The sequence below is a fragment of the Brachyhypopomus gauderio genome, chromosome 6, assembly GCF_052324685.1.
Source record: "Brachyhypopomus gauderio isolate BG-103 chromosome 6, BGAUD_0.2, whole genome shotgun sequence".
In the NCBI taxonomy this organism is placed as follows: domain Eukaryota; kingdom Metazoa; phylum Chordata; class Actinopteri; order Gymnotiformes; family Hypopomidae; genus Brachyhypopomus; species Brachyhypopomus gauderio.
In genome coordinates this window covers 14,185,229-14,212,217 of record NC_135216.1, presented here as the reverse complement: position 1 = coordinate 14,212,217, position 26,989 = coordinate 14,185,229, and the positions used below count along the sequence as shown (strand labels likewise).

At 44.5% G+C, this 26,989-nt stretch overlaps 2 protein-coding genes across 3 annotated transcripts in view; both read right to left on the bottom strand.

The window, feature by feature from the left end:
- Positions 1 to 861: 861 nt before the first annotated feature.
- Positions 862 to 9,480, bottom strand: LOC143516962 (putative methyltransferase-like protein 24). Its single transcript, XM_077008959.1, has 5 exons — positions 8,631 to 9,480; positions 8,002 to 8,100; positions 7,378 to 7,499; positions 4,400 to 4,634; positions 862 to 3,593 (listed from the first exon to the last, which is right to left on the bottom strand). Exons 1-5 carry the CDS (start codon positions 8,946 to 8,948, stop codon positions 3,204 to 3,206), a joined length of 1,164 nt encoding a protein of 387 aa, XP_076865074.1. The 5' UTR covers positions 8,949 to 9,480; the 3' UTR covers positions 862 to 3,203.
- A 1,123-nt stretch (positions 9,481 to 10,603) lies between these two features.
- The window catches only part of ahdc1 (AT hook, DNA binding motif, containing 1), a 19,552-nt gene continuing 3,166 nt past the window's right edge, over positions 10,604 to 26,989 (bottom strand). For both annotated transcript variants that reach the window (XM_077008953.1, XM_077008951.1), the window contains 4 exons: positions 25,853 to 25,937; positions 16,939 to 16,973; positions 12,281 to 16,806; positions 10,604 to 12,100 (listed from right to left, as the gene is read on the bottom strand). In XM_077008953.1, coding sequence (XP_076865068.1) covers positions 12,309 to 16,580 — 4,272 coding nt within the window. In that variant the 5' untranslated portion in view covers positions 16,581 to 16,806; positions 16,939 to 16,973; positions 25,853 to 25,937 and the 3' untranslated portion in view covers positions 10,604 to 12,100; positions 12,281 to 12,308. The remainder of the gene's footprint in view (positions 12,101 to 12,280; positions 16,807 to 16,938; positions 16,974 to 25,852; positions 25,938 to 26,989) is intronic.

Sequence of the window (26,989 nt, the reverse complement as noted above, 5' to 3'; positions counted from 1 at the left end):
TGTAAGCAATCAGAACCAATTGAGGAATTTGAAAATAATGATTGAAGTGTGGAACAATGTAAAGAGGATTTCCACTATCATGTAGTTGATTCTTTTTTTAACATAGAGCATAAAAAACAATGAACTGATTTATGTTCTATTAACTAACTGAATATCATAAGATCATAGGTCTTACAGCAGGGAAACACAAAGGTCATAAAGAACTGTTTCATGAAAAACCACATAAATTGACAAGACATTGCCATAACCTTGTGCATGCCCGAACAACTGCTTTTGCCCTGAGGAATGTATGCCCTTAAAGGTGTAGGAAGGCATGTGACGCATAGCAGGGACCCTCCCCGCAGTAATGCACAAGGAGTCATGGGTAATGACAGATGATCCTTTCGTGCTAGGTATTTCAACAACTATGTTAATGCATTTACATGTAGCACATCTAGAGTGCTCACAGGCTGCAGTACCACAGTGATTATCCAAATGGTCATTTATCTAATTCTTGATGAGCATGTCTGATATTGGTGTCTCATCTGTAGGAGATTAGTGGAGGACCCTTAAAAAGGAATGCAGTCTATGTTTCATTCTGGAGGACTCTGAAGTGTTTTGAGTGTAGTATTAGACACTATTGTATTTGTGGGATAATAAGTCACTATAGGAATTAGCTGTAGATTGTTTATAGGTCTGTGTTTGTGTGTGTGTGTGTGTGTGTGTGAGTGTGCAGAGTCAGAAGACATCATGGCATGATTCAGTGCAACACAGCAGAATCAACCTGGCCACAACAAGTAGAAAACTGAACTATACTACAGAGGAAACAAGTAGAAATTAACTAAATATAAAATGTAACAAAGTGATTGTAATAAACATGAAACCGTTTAATAAACTAAAGGACGTAAAAAGCCAACACTTTCACAAAAATCATGTACTAAAACAGTACATTAAACCTTAAACACTAGTTTACAGACTTGGGTGTGTGTGTGTGCGCCATCCTGGGAGACCTCAATGTGCCCTCTCCATTCTTTCTGTCTGGTGGAGGTGGAGACCTTCAAAGCTCATAGTCAGGTCCAGGGGTTACTGGAGGTAACAGCAGCTAACCAGCACTCCTGTCAGTTGCCTGTGCTACTCTCTGCTCTTTTTGCTTTCTCCATCATCCACGGTATCATCAACCCCCCTACCACCACCAACCAGCTCTGACGCTGCATGATCTTCCTAGCTGTCCTGCTGACACTGAGGGTTGTTCCTTGAAGCAGCTGTGCACCCCTCAGCCCGACTTCTCTTTCCACATTGGCTTAAGCACAGGCTGGCTCTTCCTGCGACTCCAGCACACCAATCACTTCTTCTGCATTCGCTCGGGGTCCTCCCAGCACACCCTCCCCTCATGGAGCTCCTCCGTTGCATAGCACATCTGACCAATAACGCTGCCACCACCTGCCCAAAACGTCACTGGAAGACCGTGGTCTACTAGAGGCCTACGAAGCCTCCGTGCTGCTCCGGCAGCAGATTTGTGAGCACACGTGGTGCCTCCCCTTCCAGCACCAGACAGCTGCGTCACAGGTATCGTCCAGCCATGATGATGACCATCTACTAGAGTCTGTGTGGAGTACGTTTCCCAGGTTGCCTTGCCATTGTAACATCGTCTCACACTCGGTGAGAGCAAGACAGGTTCTGCTGCTATTCGTGCTATCTTCCCCAGCCAGTCTGATCCTTCTGGACTGGCTGGACACTTCCAGGAGGGAGCAGATGTTATGCTCGTTATCTCTTTCCTCTAGGTTGCATATTCTTTACTATCTACACTCGAGTTTGTCGATGTGCCTCTCAATCACTCTCAGTTCAGTGGCTTCATACCAGACTTCATCCCAGTCTCTCTGGCCAGGAGCCTGCCACCACAGTATTCTAGCTAGTCTAGTTCTAGTTGCTTCTAACATATCCCTGGTTGGAAATTGGCCAAATGATAAATTAGACAGCGTAAAACAGAGCTGCGAAAAAAAAATTGCAAAAAATACTGCCAACATACACTGGTAAACCAGATGTCCATACAGTTACTGCTGAATAGAAGTCACTTAGGTCTATGTAACATTTTTAACATATCGGTTGATTCAGTATGCACACAGCAATATCTCCAAACTTCGTCACTAGAGGGCACTTCATACCACACACAAAGAACAAACAAAAGAAGGTCTAGCATATTTAACACTAAATTATTTCAAAGGTTTAGCCCAACACCATCAGTTTCATTTAACGTTTTGCACGTAAATAAAAGCATGATACCACACACCAAAATGGATATCTAGTAAAGGTGTACCAACAAACTTCTGATCTGGTATTTCAGTTTACACTACAGAAAAGTGTATCAGTCTGCAGGAAACTTTTAAATCACCTAAAGCAAAGAATTTATTTGTGCATGGAGTTCATTCTTAAATGTTCAGTGCAACATTTATCCAGTTCCACCCAGAGTACATTCAAACTTAATTATAACTATGGTGATCAGGAAGAAGCTTTTCTCTGAAGAAGGAAATTTAGGTATAGTAACAAATCAAAGCTTGATTGTGCACTTTGTATTTAATCTATTTGCACAAATCTGCTTATAAGCATGAACTCACATTAGGAACTAATTCCTAATGAGTTGTCAGTGGAGTGCTGCCATGAGATAGTATTTGTATGGGCTATAAGAGGTAGACTAAGTAAACACATTTCTCTCCAACACATTTCTCTATAACCTTTATGTGTTGCTTTAACAAAACCTTCAGTTTTCAGTTTTTCAATTGCACCCAACATGGACATTCATCTTATTCTTAAAATATCAGGCAATGTATTTAAAACATTAACAGACTCTGGGTCTATGAATTATTTTGGAGTGATCACATTGAGGCTTTCATTGCCAAAAATGTCTCCTTGAGTTGTTGTGCATGCATTGTCTCTATGATTCTGAATTGATTCTTCTCCTCTGTTTCCCCCACACTTTGCTGCTTGCTGAACACAGTAATTTATACCATTCATACCACGCATGAGCCCCTGCTATGTGGCCCTGTGCTTGTATTGAGGTTTGTGGTTATGATATTCAAAACAAAAGTTGCCCAGTGCACCTCAGAATACTGCCGTGTCTAAGAACAAAGTTCCTCCACTGAAAAGGCACTTTATCTTTGATCAGTGTCTGTTTTTGAAGCTGCCCCAGGCAGCCAAATGTCTCCTGGCTTTGCCTTGGCTAGTGATTTTCAGTTTTTCTTCTTGAGTGGTGAGTATGGGGGACTTTCACTCATCCCGACCCAGCTGAGTGAGTGCGAGCTGTGCACGTTGAGAAGTTCACTCATCCCGACCCAGTTGAGTGTGTATGAGCTGTGCGCGTTGAGAAGTTCATGTCTGAGCACTGTGTGTCCTGCTCCATAAGTGAAGTGGGTGAGAAAGAACCCTGAGCTGTGGAGTGCTCTCAGTACACTGTACCAAAACCGCACAACTTCCACTTCGTTGCCACCCACTTCAAACCCTGCCCACTGGAGATGTATCGTCAGAATGAGCTGACCGATCCTTCCAAGTGTTCCATCCTGAGTCCAGCTCTCCAACACACGCCACTCTGCACTCTCAAGGTCTGCCCAGAGAACGTCAACCTATACACACATAAGCAAACACGAGAATTACATGCATATTGGTGAGTAACTGAATAGACTACAATTCACATTAGGATTATGTATTTAAAACATATAATTCATCTCATTATACAAAATATAGATTAGATTAGTTTAAATTAAATTAAACATGTTGCATGTACAGAGAAATATAAAATATCAAATTGCAGGAAAAAAGTATATATATTGGCACAATATTCAATACATTTTCAATCAATTTCAATTCAATCAATCAATAAATTACTTAAAAAGATGTGGATAATGACACACAGCAAACAAACTTTGTATACAAGTGGCTGAAATACAGATAATACTTTGTTAGTAAATATTATATTGTATAGCATTAAAATAGAATAGATTAAGAACAGCACTTTTTAAAATAGAAATAAATAGAATTTTAAACATTACATTAGCAATCTATAACAACACCTTTTGAAAGCAAGATATCCAACCCTGCAACCAACATACTGTACAGGAAATAGATGGTAGAATACATAAATACAAAAACAAATACAACAGAGATGGTAGAGAATGTGAAATGAGGCATTCTTCACCACAGACCTTGTGTATCCCTATGGAGAGGGAGCAGTCTCTATCTATCAATCAAAGATTAGTAACAACATACATATCTTTCCTGGGGGCATCACATTTCGATGTGAGTCACCAGGCACTGTTGCCATGGCAGCCATGCGTGACCACAGACACTATCTCCATGGTGATAAAGCATCAGACATGGCATTCTGTGCTAGTATAAGCCTGAAAATGAGAAAATAGATGTATAGCAGTACCGTTCTGTGACCCAAGGAGTTCATGATGTCCGCAAGCCTACGAGACAGTGTCCCCAAAGCCCCCCTGTGAGAGTTACTGCGAGGGTGTCTCCAGTCCAGCCACGCTTGATGGTGCTGGATGGATCCAGATCCAGAACCACTACTGGATCTGACCCGGCGCCTGGGGTCAAAGCGATGCACCTCACATCCTATCTTTAATGCTCTCTCCAGAAACACTGCATCTCCTTCATCAAGGCTGTGGAAGAATACAGAATCCTCATTACGTTGTACTCCTAACCACTTCAGCAGTTCATTTAATGTTCTTAGTTAATGTCATTAGGTTTTTGTGTAGTATTTCTTAGTATTGTTAGTTTTCTTTGTATTTTGAAATGCCAATACTTCTACAAGAGTGAATTCTAAATTAAGTATATCATTTTATACCTGCCTTATGGGTGCCTTTTCTATGTGAACATGTATTGTGTACATTTCTGTGTGTACATGTATTGTGTATATTTCTATGTTAACATGTATTGTTCATTTATTGTTGCCCATCTGTTTGTCAGTTCCCTCTACTCCATTCATCACCAGTCAGTTTCCGACCGCAGAACCTGAATATTATTTGGATAGCAGACAATTCTCAACACAGCAGTGACACTGACATGTCAGTGGGTGCTGTGCTGGCATGGGTGTCGTAGGCACAGCACTGTTGTTGGAGTTTTCACACATCAGTGTCAGTGCTGGGTTGAGAGTGGTCTGTCACCCAAAAATATCCAGCCAACAGCAGGCCAGTCATCACATATCTGACTAAAGATGAGTAGCTGGTGGATGGCTACTCCACCACACAAACTCTGCCTCCAACAGTACACCTACAAACACACCTGCAAATAAATGCTTCAATTACGATTGTATAAATATCCCGATCATTTGCTGTGTAAATCCTCTCAACACTTCATCAAACTTAACATGCTCCCATATTTATTTACTGATTTGAAACTGTATTTAAAAACTCTCATCTACAAATCTGGCTAGAAAAAACTGTAGCCAGAAACTCTAACCAGATATAACTGCTGTTCATTGACGTATTACTCTTCACTTCCCTTTCCTGAAGCCCTGTCCGATGCATTCAGTTAGATTATCTCAGAAGCACTTCTTCCTCACCAGTGCATTTAGTCAGAGATAAAAAAGAAATCAGGTCTCAGGTGCTTAATGCAAAAACTAAAGTTAGAACAAAACTCCAGTGAAATTGCTTCCAGGATTTCAACGAGATCTACAGGATATCCTCAGCCCATCTTGTCAGGGAATGTAAACAACACAGTCCTTCCCCTCGGCTTAGCAAATAAACATTCCTCAAATAAAGAGCTAGACCTCTCTGAAGCACATCCGTGTTACAAACCATCTCTGGAGCACAGCAGTTACTGCCTACTAAATGTGTGAAACCATCCTATGCTATGAACTGTGTGTTTCTAAGTACGAGTTAGGTGCTCCCATATAGAGATGACACAGAGAGATCCAGTGGCCTTCCTCGTAATTGATGACTACATTGTCACAAACAGGTCCTGCTCTCGCAGTAGCCAGAGAGAGTTTTCTGCAGTTATGGATCAACCGTTACATTCCAACCACTCTAATCTGGCTGGCCTACTTCCAGGATATTGTTCTTTTGGAGTGTACAACGGTCAAGATAAAAACAGCCCAAAGAATGACTTCTGTCTCAACTGGGCATGCCTAATGACTTACTGGCCCCAAATAAGACCATAATACCTTTGATAAATCAAGTGCCTTTTAAAATATTTAATCACCCCTCTTCCGTTATTTTATCCCTCTTACTCTCTCTATATATATTTGTTAGGCTTGATGAACTTGATCTGAGGACCTCCATTTGCCAGAATTAGGAGGGGAAATCAAAATTTATTGCAGAATTATTGTAATATTAGCCTGTTTCACTACATAAAGAACTCACATGTTGGATGGTAAAACTTCTCATAAACCCACCACTTGGAGATCTCATTTATATGTGTAAGAAAAGCAGACTAACAAAAAGTTTGTCACGGCATCACCCTAAAGATTTATCACCAGCTTCTTGTGATGAAACTCTTAAAAAAAAAAAAAAAAAAAAAAAAAAAAAAAAAAGTCCAAAATGTTTGCCACTAAATATATCAGGTTTTATCTGTAATTATTAATAATTACCATAAAATTGTGGTTCCTTAAAAGATCACAGCACATATATGCAAATTTTCTGTCATTAAACATCACAATGCAAACCGTAGTTGCTATTTCTTTTCAAATGCACTGAAACAAGAAACAACATAACAAAACTGTGTTGCCATGCAATAGCATATTGTACTTTATCTGCTGTAATACATTTACTTATATGATGTTTAATTGTTTACACATGTGTGGAGCAAGTCTGAGTATACAGAGTTTGAGGAGAATTCCAGCAATCTCTGATATGTATTTAAAGATATGTTCAAAGAACAATATACAAGTAGAAATATGAATGCCAGAACCACTTTTATATGCATTACTACACATTATTTCCTCCAAAGACAATCCACGTAACAATAAAGCAAACTAATTTTGTTTCATATTATACTAATTGTTTCATATAAATAGGTCAATAGGAAGTACCTATTTAAAAGTAATGAATCAGATATAAAAAGACATACCCTAAACCAGGGTTTACCACTCTAGCCCCAAGGACCCACTGTTTCATGTATTTCCTGCTCTGATCTGATACAATTCATTAACTGTTGGAATATATTCATACTGAAGAGGAAACAACTCAACTTGCACATGTCATCACATTGCTGTGTCATTCAAGCAAAGCATTTGAAAATGCTAAATTTATTTTATGTAAAGCACAACACTAGCAAGCCAATGTCTGAGGTACCTTTTGAAAACACACGATAAATAAATGTTTAAATAAACCATTTTTACCAGATCTTCCTTTGTATCAAATGATATCTAAGACACTGTTAATGTGTGTACATGAATGTGTTTACCTGAAGGAGTAAACCACACAGCTGCTACCCCCAGTCCAATGGTGCATGCACAGGGCCTCAGAACCTTCCAGAACTTGTGCAGGCTGAGAGCCATCTGGACGCTGCCATCTTGAACAGTTCACCTGAAAAATAAGAGACTGTACTGTATGGATATGGATAAATGGATGCTGTATGTGTACAAGGATTGGATGGTAACTATTCAAATGTATCATTATTGTTGTTGTTTGTTTTATTATTATTACTGTAATACACTTACATAAACATATTATTTTGCATTCAAGTTTATGTCTCTTGTGGTACCGTTGGTAGTATTGGTATACTTTGCCCGGGCCTAATGGAGCGCCAACACTGCTACCTTCTTCATTAGTTTAGGTTTGCACAACAGTGTCTTTGTGAAGACAGTTTTAAGTCAGTTACTTTTATTTACCAATTCCCTTTTTGCATTTATTTTAATTATGCTCTATTAATGACCAGACCTGGATAGCTTTTAATAATACCTCTCCATTTGCAATGCAGAATGACTAACACATTTAAGTTCCTACGCTGAGATTTTCTTTTTACTTTACAAAGCAGGCCCATTATTAGGAAGTGAAGTTTTTTGACCTGATGTGCATCTCTGTATACCTCTGGTGTGGTGATGAACTGGGTGAGGCGATTCACTTCAGTGCTGAAGGAAGGTTTTTCTGATGCCCAGGGCTGAAGCACTAGCCCTCTTTCAGAGACCTGGAGAAACAAGCCCACACATCTCCCAAAGCTAGACATTTTACAGGCAGATTTACATACAGTTAGGGTCACAGATGTATATTTATACGTGCATTTGTGTGTGTGTGTGTGTGTGTGTGTGTGTGTGTGTGTGTGTGTGTGTGTGTAAAATGCCTTTGGCAGAAGTAGTTGCAGCATGTTTTGGGGTCATAGAATGTGTTCTTGGTGTAGCTTCAGCCTGCTGGGAACTTGGAAAGATGTGGGTTATATACGTGGTGGTTTCTTCCTTAAAACACAACTGTCCAATTCACGGTAGTCACCATGGATACACAGCAGAGGAAAAGATGACTCACAGACGGGGATAATACCATTTGTCTGATTTATTTTGAAGGGATTCCCATCCCAAATGCTTCAATTCATTCTGCTCTCTGGCCACCAATTAAAAAATGTTTTTCAGCGTAGTAGGTTATTGAGATTAGACTCGTTGGTGGATCAGATCCCTGCACGCTACCGTTTCTTGAGAAAAAAACTACAGTAAGCGCAGTGTTTACCTGGCGTGAACTCGGTTCATTCTCATCCGCGTATGCGCCTAGCCCTGCAGATTCGTCCTCAGCCCAAAGCTCTGGCGCACTCTCGGAACCGCTCAATCCCAGACGTCCAGCGATGCTAGCTTCTGACCACACAGACTCATCGGTACGGCTTACCCCCTTTATATTGATGACGGTAAAAACAGGCTGCTCGTCTGGTCCGGGCGAAGTACGCAATAGTACCAAACTAATGACTAGCTGGAGAAGCAGTAACGTCGACAAACCGATCATAACTACAGGAGGAAGCAGCAGCCTCACTCCGCCAATGTTGCAAGTAGCCATGCCTCTCTTCTGAAGCAGTGTTGCATAACGCGAGCGGGACAAAGATGAGAGACCGAGACACAGACCTGGCGCCTCCGCGCTAAACTACACAGCTCCAGGGCACGGAGGAGAATGGATCGCCAACTGGACACACGGCCTGGTCTTCCTACATTCTTCCCGACCAGTGTTTCTCTCCCTGTCTCTCTCTCTCACACACACACACACTACTCAGAAACACATTTTAGTCGGCAGTATGTAAATTCACCGTTTGCCTACACTTTACAGTAAACAGTTAAACAGTGGACTTTCAACTAATTAAAGTCAAGAAAGAATATGGGTGTAGTATACAGTATTTAGCGTTTGCACACATCCCATTTGCAATTACCGTTCAGCTATAAGTAAACGATGGCTCAGTTCCCCAGGTCAGAAGATATATTCAGTGCATAGAAGCGAACAAATGTAACTCTCCAAACAAATAAAAATATATAAATTAAACCGATTCCGAAAGAATTTCAATTGAATGTAAATTATGTGAAGAATTCCCGTGGACCTGACTTACACTGGAATTCATTACCCCCAAATTTGGGATAATTTGCAGACACCGCCGTTAAAGTACGGGCAATCTGATTGGATCTAGTCTACACGACGCACGAAGGTAGCCCATGGCTGCTCAAACCATTTCTCGTTCGTCTCCTTTTCTCTTTGTCACTGCCTCGCTCCCTTCCCTTTACACCCAGTCGTGTCCTTGTTTGAACTTAGCGCACTTATCAGAATGTCTGCCGGCACAAACCTTCGCCTTGTTCTAAATGCCTCAGCGGCGGTGCGCTGGCCAGAATACCAACGAGCCACTAGAATCCATCACCGCAAAAATACTCAGAAGTGAGTGCCACTGCCAAAGAGGCTACAGCCTAACAGATTTTCTAAAGAAGCTGCTGTTAAACTTACTCTGAAAGTTTTCTCCCATGGGTGATTTTGAACTGGATAAGATTTTGGGACTCTTTACTCAATATGAAACGAAAGACACAAGGCGCCACGTACTGGTGAAACCAAAACCTGCTTTGAAGGATAATATTCGGTTACATCTAGATGAAATAAACGTGAAACGTAGGCTATGCTATTAAACAGTGTTAAAATAAATTCATAATATTGGAGGAAGTACTAATTCCAAAACGTTTCACCTATTTAAAAAAAACACTCACAATAACAACTCAGACACAAGTGTTGAATGGATAACAGAGGATGTGTTAACACAAGAATTTAACTGTGGGTGGAATAATTTTTGTGCTGTTGAGGTTTGGCGGGTCTGATTTTCACATTCCAGAATAACTGTTAATCCTCCAGAAGCAGACAGACACTGTAATGTTGATAAATTGTGTGGATTAGTTTAATTGTTTTATATTGTACCCAGTTTTCGTTTAGATGTTCAGGTTCTTTCCTTGACCGGTGCTGTAGTGTTCTTAAGCAAATCACTTCACCTAAAACACCCCTTGCAGGACCTTCATCACTTTGAGTAATACGAGGCTGCTTAATGATACGATTAAAATGACAAACTGTCATCACTGTGTATGTTGTTGTATTCCCCAACTCCTCGTCGTTTGCCTTCCCTTATCCGCAATACTCTCCTTCCGTCCGCACACCCAGCTTCCCACAGAACACAGGCAGTACAGAGCAACGCAATAAGAACAGAATGTGTATTTAAATATTCCCACCTTAGATACAGTATATGGAACAGACAGATACAGTATTTCATCACAAAAAATCACTATACGACACAGCGGACCACAAGAAATAGGAACAGTGGAGAGAGAGAGGAAATAAAGGAGAGGATGAGCAGGAGAGTAGGCATTGTCCACACCCTGAGTTCCAGACCTCTGTGCCCAGAATGGCCAGAAGACTGGCTTCTCAGCACCTCTGCCAGAACAGCATCTTTGGGGTCAGTGCGTGAGTATCTGTCCTCCTGACAGGAAATGATGAAAACACAGAGACATGAACCGGGCGTTGGGCAGGGTAAGACCATGCTGCGGGCCAGGAGCGAGAGCAGCAGAAGCGTGTACTGGATTCAGACGGACTCCCACAGGACCAGAAGAGGTCCCTGTCAGAAAACACTGCAGTACCTATTTGCACAGGACCAAGCTGAACCACTGAAAGCCACTTAAAAACGGATGTCACCTTTTACAGAAATTCTGGAACATTCTCATAACAGAAATTCTGGAACATTCTCATAACAGAAATTCTGGAACATTCTCATGACAGAAATTCTGGAACATTCTCATGACAGAAATTCTGGAACATTCTCATGACATTCCTGTAATGAGTTTGTACAACTTTCCAAATGTTTCTTCACTTTTAAAATGATTTAAGTTTCACTTATGTTCTCACTGTAGAGTGCTCCTCTGGTGGTGGGTCTGTTGGTGTGATTTATGTACAGATGCTGGTATCTTGGAGCAGATAGCAGATAAGGGAAGATAAGGGTTAAAGTCTGAGCAGGGAGCAGGATCACCATTAAATAATCCTGCGAAGAAGTTTGATTTTTGGGGAGTATGTAATTAATCTCTTCAGTGATATGGTCAGAGATGATGCTGAGACTAGAAAAACAGATAGACACAGAAAGAGTATCAGATCAGAGAGAAAACGAGAGAGAGAAATCAGCGTGTAGTCCAAAAGCCCCTTTTTTTGCGTGCTCTCTCATGTTGGTTTGACAGACAGTTGCAGGCATGTCTGAGTTTCAGCTTTAATGAGCCTTACTTGCATTCTGAGGATTCCTGTGTTTCTGCAGTTCAATTCAGTTCTTCTACTAGATATTAGCAGTGTGCGTGTCCATCTTAAAAAAAAAAAACTCCACCCAAGCTCCATACTGGTCTTGTGTGTGAGTGTGTCTATCTGTGCGTGCATGTACGGTGTCAAATATTTGAGTTTGTGTGTGTGTGTGTGTGTGTGTGTGTGTCTGTGTGTGTTTGTAAAAATATGTGAAAAACATGTAGGCATAAAGCATGCATGCATGTGTGTGTGTGTAAGTGTGTGTGTGCTGTGAAGTTGGATCTTGATTGTCACTGCTGGAGAAGTCAGCTTTTAGTCCACAGTTCCAAATCTCCTCTCTTACTTAGTAAGTGTCTTCTGTAGCATCTCATTTACAAAATATTTTAAAAATATGAAAATGGCGTAGTCCAAATCATCTGTCAAATGGAGATACACACAGTAAGAACAAAGGTGGAAAGTTACAAATAAAACATAAACTTATGTTATGTCACAATTATAACTGCAACTCTTTCTAATTATACTGTAATGGCAGATTTTAGTATGTCAATGAACTTCACTGCCTTTCTCTCATGAAGATTTGAGAACTAATTTCTCACCTTTGTTGGATTGCCTCAACAATGCTAACTACAGGCTGGTGACGGTGAAGCCTTCATCACTGGGTTGGTCCAGTAGCTGGCAGAGAACCCCCCCTCGAGCAGTTTGGGACATGTAACGATGCCCAAGGGGTGCATAGCTGTCCATATTACCATGGTAACCCAGCTCCTCATGCTGGGGAGAAGAGTCTAGTGTCCCACCCACACAAGAAGATGACATTGTAGGACCTCTAAGTACAGGTGGGGGATAAGGAGACTGGGACGGCACCCTCATTCCCGCGCCCATCAGTGGCACTTCCCGTTTATGGGAGGGCATAGCAATGGCCGTAGATCGCTGCTCCTCATAGCTGTGGGGACTGTTAGCAACACTGCCACCCTGCCCGTACCAGCACGGAGAGCCGCTGTAACTGGGGGAGTCGTACTGTGGAAACTGGTCCTTTGTCACACGGTGAGGACTCATGGCGGAGCCACACTGTGGCAGAAGGCGAGGGCTTGGGGACAGCGTTGGGCTGAATGTCCTGGCGGCATGCCCATACGTCTGTGGCGGTGGGCCTGGTTTAGGGTACTGCTTTAAAACATCCGACTGTGTTGAAAGGCTGGGGGAAAGAGAGGCAGAGTCCGAGGGGTAAATCTGGGCAAATCTCTCATCAGAAGATGGAGTAGAGGTGTGGGCAGAGTAAGGAGATGGGTATTCGCAGGGCTCAGGGGCGTGACTGAGAGGTGATAGGCTACTGCTATCTCCACTGTAATAATCCAGTGGTTCCTGGTACAGTCCTCCTGTTGAAGCGATCTGTCCCACACCTGCTTGGGCTGCAGGCTTTTGAGGTTTGGATTTGGGTGGTAGAGGTCGGTCTCGCTGGCAAGGTGAGAACCCACCCCTGCCCCTCGCCCCCCTGGGCTGTCGACCCGCAGAAGCACTTCGCTTTGGAACACCTCCCGGCATGGGGGGGCTCGCAGGTGATCCTGGGGGCATGGGGCAGGGTTCCCTCTCACTCTGCGTCTCTGACCTTTTCCTGCGACCACGGCCTGGCTTGGTCCCACCTTGAAACAAAACGTTCTGACTCCAGTTGTACGAAGGGCCAGCAGAATTTTCATTCCAATCTAGCATCAGCTTCTCCAGGCTTGACAGGCTAGACTGCCCCTCAGGCACTGGAACATCCCTAGGGCAGAATGGTGCCCCTACACTCCCTATCCCTGTGTGGGAGGAGTCAGAGGAGGACTCGGAGAATGTGTCAGGACAGGGACGCTGCTTTGCCTTCTGGGGTGTATAGTTTGATATGTCCAGTATATCTTTGGACTCTGAGGCAGTTGTGCCAACTCCATAGTCAGAGTACCCATGGAACTGATGAGTCCCAAATCCATCACTGCCCCAGGTAGGTCCTCCTTGCCTGTAGCCCCAAAGAGCAGAGGACTGGAATTGTCTACAGCCTTCAGGAGGAGATGAGGATGAAGAAAAGGGGCTAGTCTTTGATATTGACATGTAACTTCCACCTGGTGATCCTGGACCAGCAGACTCACTCTGCTGCATAGCATGAGCAGGTACAGGATATCCGCTGTAATGACGCTTGGCAGATGCCTGATAATTTGAATAACTAATCTGCCGCTGTGCAGAGGGAGCAGGGGAAGCTTTAGTGCCATATGTAAAGCTGCAGTCACTTGGCCTCTGCTGCTGCTGAGGCAAAGGGCAAATACCTGCCCCTTGTGGGACAGTTCCACTATAGGTGGAGGGGTATTGGGAAAAACCACCAGATGAAGGATGGGGAGAACTAGGGGACCGGGACAGGGAGACAGCAGGAGATTTGGGGAAGGAAGTGGTAGGGGAGGTTTGGGAAACACTGTATGAATATGGGGGTCTAGTCACAGAGCTGCTCTGGGACTGGGTTTGAGCTGTGGGAAGTGGAGCTCCCTCCCCAGTACTGCCAGATCCTTTAGGGCTTCTCTTAGGAAAAGCAGGGGACCAGCGATGGGCCGCACCCGGACTGCTGCCTTCATATCCAGGAGTGAGTTTACGACTGTCTTGCCGTCCTGTAGGACTGGCCATTGAGATGTCCAATAAGTCTGAGGAATCATCTGAATCAAGTAAAGAGCGAAAGTATCCTGCAAACATTCCTTGAGAATCCTCTCCGCTCCCAGCTCCTCGCCTCCCAGGGCTGTGATACACCCCTCCCTTACCCGTCTCAGAGGATGGAAAACCTCCCCGTGGAGAGCAAGAACCCTGGTAACTGCCTGCTCTTTCAGGGGTATCTGGATCACCTTTCTCCCCCCACCCACGTCCATTTTGCCAGTCTTGGTCGAGTCCCTGACCACCTTTTAATGCCCCATTCTTTCGTGCACGACGTTTTCTAACCTTTTCGCCAGGGATGGGGGTTCCTTGCTCATTGAAAGCTGACCTACTTATTCCACCACTAACTCCCTTTCCCCTCTTTCGTGGAGTTCCTGGTTCTGACAGGGGCACTTTCCGCTTCTTGCCAATTGTTTCAAAGAAGTCACTGAATGACCTCTTAAAAGCCTCAGAGCAGCCTGCCACGCCCCCTCCCCTCCCACCCATGCAACCAGCACGACCCCCTCGCCGGCGGAACCCCGTGAGCCGATGCAGCAGGGTGGACAGGTTTGGGTTCTCTGGAGATGTGTGAAAGGTTTCTGGCTCGGTTGGGGTCCAGCAGCGCGGTGGGGAGCAGCGGCCGGTGCTAGGAGGCTGCCTGTTCAGGAAGGCCAGCTTGGAGAGAACGTCCGCATATTCTACCTTAACGTCATTGGTGTCATTCACGTACGAGGGCAATGGGGATGGCAGCTTGACTCTGCGCCGCCGTCGTGGCTTCTTGGGCTCGGCGGCATTCGCAGCCCCGGCTCGAGTCTCACGCATGTCAGGCTGTCCAGGCAAGGCCTGCTTAGGGGGCCTTCCCCTACGGCGCTTCAGGATGACAGGCAGCTCTCCCGGGGGAAACATCACCATTACACTCCTCCCATTGTTTTTCATACGGAGAAGAGCGGTCGGTTCCCTTGGAAGAGGGGCACCTGTCTCGCCCCCAAACATGCCGTCGGGCCCCTCATTCCCAGCACCCACTTCGCCACGTGAGGCCAACCCTACGCTCTCCAGGGAGGAGATCTTATAGCTTTTCTGCCGACGGCTAAGGTGTACAGGGATTCGTGCTATTTTCACCACTATCTTCCTCACGCCCAAAAAGCGCCCTCGTCGTTTTCCTCGTGTCGATGTTTGGGTCACAGTGCTGCACTCACTTCCAAATGCTGAACTTACACTGTGATTTGGCAACGTGCTGGATGACTTAGTCGGTGCTGGTACAACCCTAGGAGCCAAAGCATCTGCAGTGACCTCTGGAAGGAACTCTTCCTTCAGCCTGATCTCCTCTCCTCTCCAGACGCTTACCTCCTCCTCCTCCTCCTCTCTTTGCTCCCCTTCCTTTTTCAGTATGCTGTCTTCGGCAGCTCGACGCAAACGGGATGACTTGCGAAGGTGGCAAGGGAAGCGTGGCCGGCCGGAACTCCTCAGGGTGTACTTTCTCTCAGCTTCTATAGGGGCGTTCATGGGGTTGTGGCCTACAATAGAACTGTGGCACATGTCAGGACTGGGTAGGTGATCTGTTTCTGGTTTACAGGGTGTAGGGGTTTGCACTGTCTCTACATTACATGTAGAGACGGGGCTATGCTGAAGGGCAATGTAGTTTTGTGAGGGTTGACTGGTTTGCAAGGGGTGGGTTGAATGGACGAGAGAGGTGTATGTTTCAGACTTAGGGTTTATAGACAAGTCCTCTGGGATGAGCGATGGATCCTGCTCGATGAGAGAGGAGTTGGAGTCTATGTGAGAGTCCATCTCTGCAAGCGTGCGCTTGTGTGTCAGCACATCAGCTTCCATGCACATGTGGGCATCCATTTGAATGTGTGTTTGGGATTGCAGGTGTGTGTTGGAGTGTTCTGTTCGAGTGTTCTGCTCGAGCGAGTGCGTTTGCTGGTGTGCGTGCATCTGGAGCTGCATGTGCTGCTGTTCGTGCACGTGATGCTGTTCATGCACGTGCTGCTGTTCAACACGGTCCGTTTGTCTGCGTCTCCTTGCTCTGCGCTGGAGCTGTTCATCATGGTGACGCAGGCCATTAGCCAGTGAAGAGGCAGAGTAAAGTCCGTAATGTAGTGAAGCATCTGCACCAGAGTCTGTGGGGCCTGCTGAAGGGACTCCGGGCCCCACATCTCCCATCCAGGAGCCCTCGATCTCACTGCAGTCCTCCTCGGCCAGCGCTTCACAAGGCAAACGCACACTTCCGGAGCGCAGACGGCCTGACAAACGGCTCATTACACCCCAAACTCGCTGACTGTACCAATGCACGTGTATGAGGTGCTCCGATCTGTGCGTGTGAGGGCTGTTGTCCAATAGGCAGCAAAGATCCCTGACAGCCCCAAACTAGGCAACTCTCATGACGTGCACCTCCTTGCAGGGTGAGTCCAAGCGCAAGCTCTCTGATATAGACAGGCTTCACAGATTTCAGTGAAGTTTCTGAAAATTACCAGGCAGGGTTGGTCTGTGGAAGGAAACAGAAAATTGTGTGAAAGTGTCACTGTCAGTGTAACCACAGCTGAAGAGATATCATTTAGCATTCAGTTGCTATCACACTTTTTGGTGATGCTTTAATGATAACTGTAGTTGTTCTTACCATTTCTGTTGCTGCAGCCATGTTTTGTGTTATCCCTGTGGGCGAAAGGACAATTGTTACCATGGTGATACAGTTAGAGAACAGTTGTAACCATGGCAATAGAATACGAGTGGAACGGTAACCATGGTTACAGTTTTCCAATCCAGTGCAATGGCTTGAGAAAACAGTCTTCACCATAGCAATGCAGTTTGTATCACAGTAAGCAAGCTGTGTATTTCAGTTAGTATTTTGTTGCAAATAACACATATATATATATATATATATATATATATATATATATATATATATATATATATATATATATATATATATATATATATAACTTTTCCAGCTACACACTGCACATTTATATGGTGACTAATCTACAGATTACGGCATTAACTTTTTAACCAAACTTAGTAAAAACCAATGCAGAAAAAAGGCTTGTGTAGAAGTGATTCTGATGCAACAGGACTGCCACTCTTGCAGCTGCTTTTTCAGCTTCTCTTTGGTTCCTGGATGGTGCTGCAGACTAGATAAGCTATTGTTTTGAATAAAAAGAGACGTCCACCTGTCCTCTCCACACCAAGCACAACGTTTCACACACTGAGTGTGACATTTTTAGAAAACTTTCATATACGATCATAAAGGCAACAATAATTATTGTATGATAACTAAATATTAATTGAAGCATAAAAGTCAGTAATTACCTGGGAAGTTAATAAACAGTATATTTTGCCATGCAGAATAATTGTGTTGTAGTTATAGTTTATGCGTTCAGATGTATATAGATCATATGGACAACAAAACATTTCAAATCAAGATTAATCAAAAACTCTATGAAATTTAGCCGTAAGAATCTTCTCTATCTCTCTCTCGCTATCTCTGTCTTGGTCTCGGTCTCTGTCTCTCTCTCTATCTCTGTCTCTCTCTCTCTCTCTCTCTCTCTCTCTCTCTCTCTCACACACACACACACACACACACACACACACACACGCACACGCACACACAGTCACGCACACAGGCCTCCCTGAACAATGCAGAGGAAAGTTAAGTACTGTGATGGAAGAATCGGACAGCAGGGGGCAGCAGAGGGATGAGAGGTGTAGGGTGGGGGTGAGGTGGGGAGCTAGAGCATTCCTCCGAGAGAAGGGTGCATGGAAATGAGTGCTTGCATGGAAAGTCCAGAGAGGCAGAGGGTCTTGGCATGCTTGCTCAATGGCAGCAAACGACCGACAGACAAAAGGAAGCGTGCATTCATATTAACCACACACATGCACAAGAATGAGAGTAGGAGATGTTTTTTGCTGAAATATTGCTAAGTCACTAATCACAAACAGACATCCACAGTTGTGAAGTCTATACCCTGAACACTCTCACTCTCTTTCTCTCACTCTTTCTTTTTCACACACTCAGACACATGCACACACATGCGCACAAACACGCACTCACACACACACACACACACACACACACGTCCACACACACACGCACGCGCACACACACACACACACACACACACACACACACACACACTTACACATACGTTTCCATCCATCACTGATGCTTTCCCACATGGTTCTTATTACTAATTGGCAAGAAGAGGGGAGGGAGGGAGAGAGAGAGAGAGGGAGGGAGAGAGGGAGCAACAGAAAAAGAGGAGTATAGGAGCGGAGTAAAAACATGTGCTGCTGCGCTCTGGGCAGACCAAACCCTGCCATCACCATGCGCTGAAAGATCCGCCCACAAACAGAGCGATGGACCCTCCAGCAAAGCACCAACAAACAACTCCCAACAAACAACGAAAGATCTTTTGACTACAGTGTGGGTGAATTTGTTTTTTCATATTAGCCTCACGGAAACACGTCAGGTAATGACGTTCCTAGGAGGTGAGACACTGGATGAAAAGCATGATCTGTTTGTCCTTGATGATAGGACTTTCTGAACTGAATGTGTCAATGTAACCTACAGCCATTAGAGCTGCTGCATACATCATGATACTCTCCCTCCTTCTCTCTCTCCCTCTCTCCTTCCATCTCTGTCTCTCCATCTGCACCTCTCTTGTGTTTTCTCTCTCTTTAATTAATACCATTCATTAATTAAGCATCAGTCTAACTGAAGACTGAAGAATGAGCACAACTGCAGATCACCACTTTAATTACAGCCACACACGTGCGCACACACACACACACACACACACACACACACACACACACACACACACACACACACACACACAGCCTCTGAGATGCTGTGTATGGAGCTTCTCTGTCTCCTCACTATGCTTGGGCAGCACCACATACCACTACATGCAAGAGAGCTGCATGTAAATGTGTTTGTGTTCTATACTTAAAAAGAGTTTCATGGTGGCCTTCTTCTTCGGAAGTGAATCTTTTTACATGCTCCCTGTCCATCCCAACCCTGTCTAGTTGACGCCTTTTTCTTCGTCTTCATTTGATGCCACGCTTCCTTTTTCTTTTTCTTCTTCCACTATTGATGTGCGTTATGACTGAATCTTACGGAGTGGCTCTTTGAAGTTAACTGCGTGTACTGAATCATTGGACTAAAACATTTGTTCCACCTACTTTTTGAACATGTGTGCTGATTAGCCGCTAACTCCCTACAGTCCGTATCAGGAGTGTAAGTGTGAGACACAGCAGTTTATCACAACCCAAATGCAGCAAATGGCAAACCAGGAGCAGCCTGTTGAAGCACTGAATCAGCCTATCAGAAACCTGAAGCAGGCCATCACAAAACCTAAACAGCCTATCAGAAACCTGGCGCAGCCTTCACAAAGCTCATCAGAACGCTCAGGACTGAGATGCTAAAATTCACAAAAGACTCCCACTAGTCATCTGTGCACAGTGGTTCAGTAACACTGCTGACCATGGTGACAACCAAAGAGTACAGAAAGTGACTGAAATACTGTTTTCAAGTACTAAGTACAATTCTTCCAGATTGCAGACAGATATGCTGACAGTGTACGTTAATGCTAAAGAGCCAGTGACTGCAGACCCTAGAAGCACTCACTGCAGTGGTCTCATTCAACTTCACTAAATGACTGATGTGAGTAATCCACCTGTAAATGACCAGAGGCATGATTAATAGTTTTGGAAATTTCAGCAGTTTAGTGCTTTATGTTTAGAATAAGTGATGTGTTTTCTAGTTTATATTATTTTATGTGTGACGATAAATGTAATATTCATAGAAACATTCATATTTATGGTCAATTTTACTGTTGAATAACATGGCTTAATAGCTCGTTCATTTAGTCAATTTTACAATTCAATTACCATTACTATTGTTAAATGTCATCATTGAATTCATGCTTTTAATGTTTAGAAGAATCCAAGAAAATACTATAAAGACAATACTATTTACAGATTTGTATTTCCTGCCAACTTGAATTAAAAATGAATAAATCTATATTTAAAATGAATTAATCAATATTTAAAAAAATCATTTTAGTGTCTTCAATTAAATCAAATCGCTAACATTATTGTAAAAAATGTTCTCCTCTCCCCTCAAATCATTTTAACTGCTGCAGAGCTCTCTTGGGCTTCAAAACAGCTGCCGACTGTAAGCTAATCACCATGCTTCACGTCTCGCTGTCCAATAAAAGACTCACCACAGGTCATCACAGCCAATCAGTGAACCACCTGCCTGTGAACAAAACTGCTCCTGCCATAACCATACAAAATAACTAAGTTCAATGACTTGCTGGACAACCAATCAGATTAAACCAGTTTTATTCCAAAGTCCTTTAGAGTAAATGCTTCAAGTCATAATGGTATTAACTTCAGCAAAAGCTGAATGCTCCGTGTTAAATAAGCATCTACAGTGTTCATTTAAATCCAGTTGGATCCCCAAAACACTGCAATAGTTAATGCAATACTGGGAAGTTTTCTATGTAATGTCTTATGGGACATCTCAAAGCAATCATGTAATAAATAAGCATTCATATATTTCATTATCCAGAATGGCCCGTTTGTAACGTATATAGACAAGCACAGGCAAGGATTCCCTTCCACTGTAGTGAAGGCAGCTTGTAAGGACGGGGCTAACTATATGAATATTGTTAAATGGAAATCTAGCAATATTACTAATATTCTAATGATGGGCTCAACACAAATGCTGTAACACACAGAATGATGCACACCTACACACAAACCTATGGACACTCACCCAGAAACACACAGAATAACACACACCTACACACAAACACCACACGAACACACTTGATCTGCCCTCTGTCTCCAGCTCCCTTTTTCCATCTGGATTGGAGACTCTAAGTGGTGGTTTGTGTGTGTGTGTGTGTGTGTGTGTGTGTGTGTGTGTGTATGCATGCGTGTGCATGTGTGTGTGTCTGTGTGCACGTGTGTTCTTATACAAGTGTATGTGTTGTTGTTTGTGCGTTTGTGTGAGAGACTGTGGGTCTTTGTGTGTTTGTGAGTGTGTGTGCATGTATGTGTGTTTACACAAGTGTGTGTGTTTCAGTGGGTGTGTTAGGGAAAAGCACTCACTCAGTTCAAATGAGAGTGCAGTTGTTGCTAAGATACAGGCAGCAGCCCTGACAGTGTGTGAGGGCGAGTGACGTGGGGGGGGGGGAGGGAGAGAGTGCGGGAGAGGGAGAGTGGTAAGACATACAGAAAGGGGGATGAGAAAGAGAGAGAGAGAATGGCTAGAATGTTGTAGAAGAGAGATACGCTAGAGAAAGGGAGGAGGGGGAAGGGGGAAGGGGAAAGAGGAAAAGGCATAGAAAGAGAGAAAGAGAGAGAGAGAGAGAGAGAGAGAGAGAGGTAGAAGTGGGTCATAAGGTCCACAGAGACATTCAGTGACACTCCGCAGAAACACAGCTGTCATCGTACACACACACATGCATGCAGACACACACACAAACACACACTCTGTCTGCCCTGTGTCTCCTCTCCTCCGCTTTCTCTTCTTCCACTCTGCATTCCCCCATCGTCCTCCAGCACTTCACTTCTCCCTCGTCGTCTCGCTGCTGCCTCTCACTCACACCCCTCTGAGCTCACTCCCTCTTCCCACCTCTCCATGGCCCCCACGCCGCCTCTCTCTCTCTCTCTCTCTCTCTCTCTGCCTCTCTCACGTCTCTCTCCCCGTCTGCCTCTCTACCTCTATCCCCCCCCCCCTCTATCTCCCCCCCCCCCCTCTCTCTCTCTCTCTCTCTCTCTCTCTCCTCCCTCTCTCGTCCCCAGCTGCAGGAAATTCCTAATAATCTTCATCATCAGAGTCTGTCTTCAACATCGCTCCGGCCAAGACATGCACACAGGCACACACACACACACACACACGAATACATGCACGTGCACGTACGTACACACACACACACACACACACACACACACACACACACACACACACACACACACACACACACACACACACACACACACTTTTCCCTCCCATACCCTCTCTTTGCCTGTCATGTTTTGTTCCCCCTCTTTTCTTACATCTCTCCTTCTCTCTCTTCACTGCAGTGTTATTTCTGTGAGCGTGCACATGGAGTGGTTATTTTAAGGTTTGCAGAGACCCCCCCAACACACCCCTTCACCCCGCCATGGGTCATGTGACTGTAGCACCAGCTGGGAACAAACATCCAACAGCAGGCAGAGTGAAGGCATAAGAAAGAGAGAGAACCTCTGTCACTCTCTCTCTCTCTCACTCACTCCCTCCCTCTTTCCTAATTCAACTGCATACGGCTTTTCTTCATTTCTCTCTGTCCTCTCCTAACCCCTACCTATCCATGCCTATGCCTCACCAACCCCTCCACCCCAATCCACCTACGCCCGCCCCCGGGCCGCCACGTCCTTTTTCTCTCCACCTATGGGTTTCTCACCCCTTTCATTCTGCTGTCTTCCTCCATTCATCCCACCATCCCTCTTTCTCTCCTTCTGTGCTGTCTCTACCTGCGTCGGGTCTCCATCCGAAGGCAGCCTGCCGGTTCTCTCTCCTCGCACGCGGGCACTGGGACCCACGCCGATGCGCACGCACACATATTGAGCGAGACCTTGAGGCCAGTGTTTTGGAGAGGGGCCTCTCTACTGCGGCCCTGACTTCCTGACACCGCCACGGCTACCACCCCCACCCCGGTGCACCCCTGTTCCACTGTTGCCGTGGGAGACGCTGCTGCAGAGCCCGTTGCCAAGGAGAAGGGCTGCTGGCTGGCTGTTTAAACAACAATGGCTGCCTTGTGCACATTCCAGCTTGGGAGCGCAGACAGGAGTGCGAGCTGCTCACACGCGAACTCGCACAAGCGCAAACACAATATGCGCACACGCGCGAGCACCCGAACGCAGGCGCACACGCAAAACACACAAACGCTCACACCTGGACGCACGCGCGCGCACGCAAACACACGGGTGGACGCATCCGTGTGCCGCACTATGCAGCTGGTCTTGTGCACACTAACTTTTATTTTCCTTCTGCTGTTCATTATCTCTTCTCTCTATCTCTCCATCCTTCTGCCTCCATCTTTCCCTTCTCCTCAGTCAGAAGCTCAGGACGGGAGTTCGAAGCACATTCACCTTTCTGCCGCACGCTCTTCTATCATCATGACCAGACAATTCCACTCTCTCCTGCTCTTTTCTCTATCACCTTTCTCTCTCTGTGTCTGTATCTCTCTATTCTCTATCCTCTCTCTCTTTCTTTGCCTTATCTCCCCTCACTGCCCCTCCCCTCTTTCCCACTATCTCCTTCTGCAATGTCTGTCTCTTTCTCGCATGCACACACATACACTCAGAGGCACAGCCACACACACACACACACACACACACACACACAAACACACACACGCTGCCACACACACTAACACTCTTCCTCTCTCAGTACAGAGTAAGCTCTCTCTCCTCGTCTCTCTCTCACTCCGTTTCTGGCAAAGGAAGTGTGCGTTCCCCAGGGGGAGCTGGGCTCATTAACTTCCAGCAGACAGAGAGAGCGTGGGGGGGGGGGGGGGAAGAGTGAGGGAGAGAGAGAGGAAGAGAGAGAGGAGGAGAGTAGAGGGAATGAGTGTGAGAGTGAGAGAGAAATGAGGGAGCAAGAGAAAGAGAGAGAGTGAGAGAGAGTGAGAGAGAGAGAGAGAGAGGGAGGACCATGGGAGAGAAGATGGAGGTACTGGGCAAAGGTGGGGGGAGGGTGAGAAAGTCAGCATCAGACACTAAAGGTGGAGTAGAGACAGGAGATGGAGAGAGAACAGATGAAGATGGACAGAGAAAACAACAGCAATGAAAAGAGCCAAGGAGTTCACCTAGACATCTAGTCTTCATCAGGGCCAGACACGTACAGCCCTCCCTTAAATGATCATATCCTTTAACTAATGATACGCTTTGATCTCATATCTCACACATATACACACGAAATAAACATTTTTTTACTGATGAACAGTCCAGTTACAGGCAGATATTACTTAAGATATTTTACTTTGTAGAATGGTGTGATAATTGTGGTGGTAATGTTATTTGGGGTTTTGTGATAAAGGTAATCTTAAATTAAGGTGAAGAGACTACACAGCAAAATCTGCAGTGCTGGATTAATACGTAAAGTGTAAAAGCTGTAAAAGTTTCTCAACACTGGAGATTTTGCTAAGTAGTGGAAGAGGTGGGGGGTTTACTGGTGTGTGTGTGTGTGTGTGTGTGTGTGTGTGTGTGTGTGTGTGTGTAGGGCGGCTGCCAGTACTAGACCAGCGTGGGAGCGATCCTGCAGTGCACAGGGACAAACTAAGTCCAAGGCAGGTGTGCGTGCTGACCATCATTTAGACACCTGAATCCAGCACCTATTATAAACCTCTTCATAAGCTCTGAGAAGGGCACGTAGCAAAGTAATAGAAATTACATTTACGAACAATTTGTAAATCATGAATAGCACACAAGTGACCACACCATACAACTGTAAAACATATGTGATCATCCATCACTAAAGGACACACACAAAACCCCCATGCATACAAAAATGTACATACATTGATTCCTTTATGAGTTTCACTGAATCTCTTTATGTATCTTCAAGGGACAAGAACGTTGGTAGAGGAACTTATAGCTCACTTGGCCTTAGCAGTTCCACTTAAAAGGCTAACTATCTGTGCCCAGTAATGTTTAACCTCTGAGTGAAACTAATGGACAATGAGTCAACCAGAGAGGACAAGCACTGCAGAGAACAGAATGAAACTGAACAGGTTGAAGCCATGAACCCATCCATTAACCAAGCCATGATCCCATCCATGTACCCATCCATGAACCCATCCATGAACCCAATTAGGCATTAGATCAAATGCAAGAAGCTATCCAGCTGGAGGTGTCTCAATGTCTTCTACCAACATCTTCCTGCTGGAGGTGTCTCAATGTCTTCTACCAACATCTTCTTGCTGGAGGTGTCTCAATGTCTTCTACCAGAAACTTTGCACTTTGTCTTACACATGGCCTCTAATCTCCTCTTCTCGGTTTTGTGGGCTATATAGGTTGACTTTTGATATCTTTATATGCTGACATCTTTTCACAAATCTGTCAGTAACTATCGAAAAAGAATAGCATGTGAGTGGATGAATGAATGAATGAATGAGTCAGAATGGGTGAGTCACCTGGAAAGTAAGTGCAAATTCTATTAGCAAACTTTGGTATGAAAAAAGTTGGATATCCTGTTAGGCTGTTCCAGAGCCCTGCAGAAGAGTGAGGGAGCTGTGGATATGGGGGAGGAGAATCTGTGGGCTGAACTCTCTGTCTCTCCTAGTTCAGAGAGCGCTGCTAATATTTGAAAACGAATCGTACAGGTATCTGCACGTACTGTTTCTCGTGCCATGTGCTGACATATTTCATTACATCCATGGGGTGGGGAGGGGGTTGTTTCTCACTAAACACACACGCACTTCCCACTCAAAATGTGTGCTAACATATGCACCATAACAAAAAAAGCTCACACTTACCTTTCAATAGATTTTCTCAACTATTTCTCATCTCACTCACAAACTGCATGTTTCCATGGCAATTTCTAGACTGCCAGTTTGTTACCTGAGAGAGAGCAGGAAGGGGGGAGAAATAGACAGAGAGAAAAACAGAAAGGAAGAGAGACAGAAAAAGAGAAACAGAAAGAGAGAGAAACAAAAAGAGATAAAACAGAAAAGTCAAGATTGACATCATCACATAAAACACATAGCTTGGTGCTATCTAATTCCCTAATATATTTTGTGCTGATGTTTGAATTTCTGTAGTATGATACTACAGTTTCATTCACTCCGACAGACGTCTCATTCTTCTCTTTTTGTGTAAGACTCTGGACAATGCAAAAATACACTTCAATAATTTTCTAATGCACGTTTACACTTTAGTCAAAATGAGTATACCTGCGCTCTTTGTCACAAGCTGGTGTTCACATCACTGTTAATCTTACACCTCCACTTGTGAATGTCCAATAACCTCATCTCAGCAGTCATCTGCTAACTCAACTAATAATCACTAAGACACACTGCTGTCTCATGTTATATCCCCTTAAACAGTCAGTTTCATAAACGGAATCAATACATCATACAGCAGAATCACTAGAGCAGAGCGCTAGAATTAAAGTCAGACTTTTAGATCCATATATTCTCTGATATATAGTGCATAAGGTGTTGTCTGTTGCAACTGTAATCGTAATTTCTGTCCCTCTCTACCTCTGTGTCTTCCAACTCCAAATCTTGTTTTACCCTCCCTCTCCATGTCCCTTTCTCTGTTTAATAATTGAGTTGGTTCAGTCTCTCATTAGAGTTGGCTCATTAGTGAGAGATGCAGGCAGGTATATAGAACCCTGTAATCCATACACACTACTCTGTCCCTCTGACATCCCCCCAGTACTGCCTCTGTGTCCTGTACACACATGTACATATACATACACACCCACACAAACACATACACACCTGCATATACACATACACACTCCCACACGTATGCATACACACCTGGAAATTCACATACACACCCACAAGTGCACACCTGCACATACACACACACACATAAGCACACACACACACACACACACACATATGTGCATACACATACACACCTGTACATAGACATACACACCT

Bases quoted from the DNA above. Each gene is read 5' to 3' on its own strand.
- LOC143516962 (XM_077008959.1), bottom strand. From the start codon at position 8,948: ATGGCTACTTGCAACATTGGCGGAGTGAGGCTGCTGCTTCCTCCTGTA. The intron at 8,101-8,630 runs GTAAACACTGCG...TTGTTTCTCCAG, and splicing joins ATGAACCGAGTTCACGCCAG to GTCTCTGAAAGAGGGCTAGT. The intron at 7,500-8,001 runs GTATACAGAGAT...CTTATTTTTCAG, and splicing joins AGTTCATCACCACACCAGAG to GTGAACTGTTCAAGATGGCA.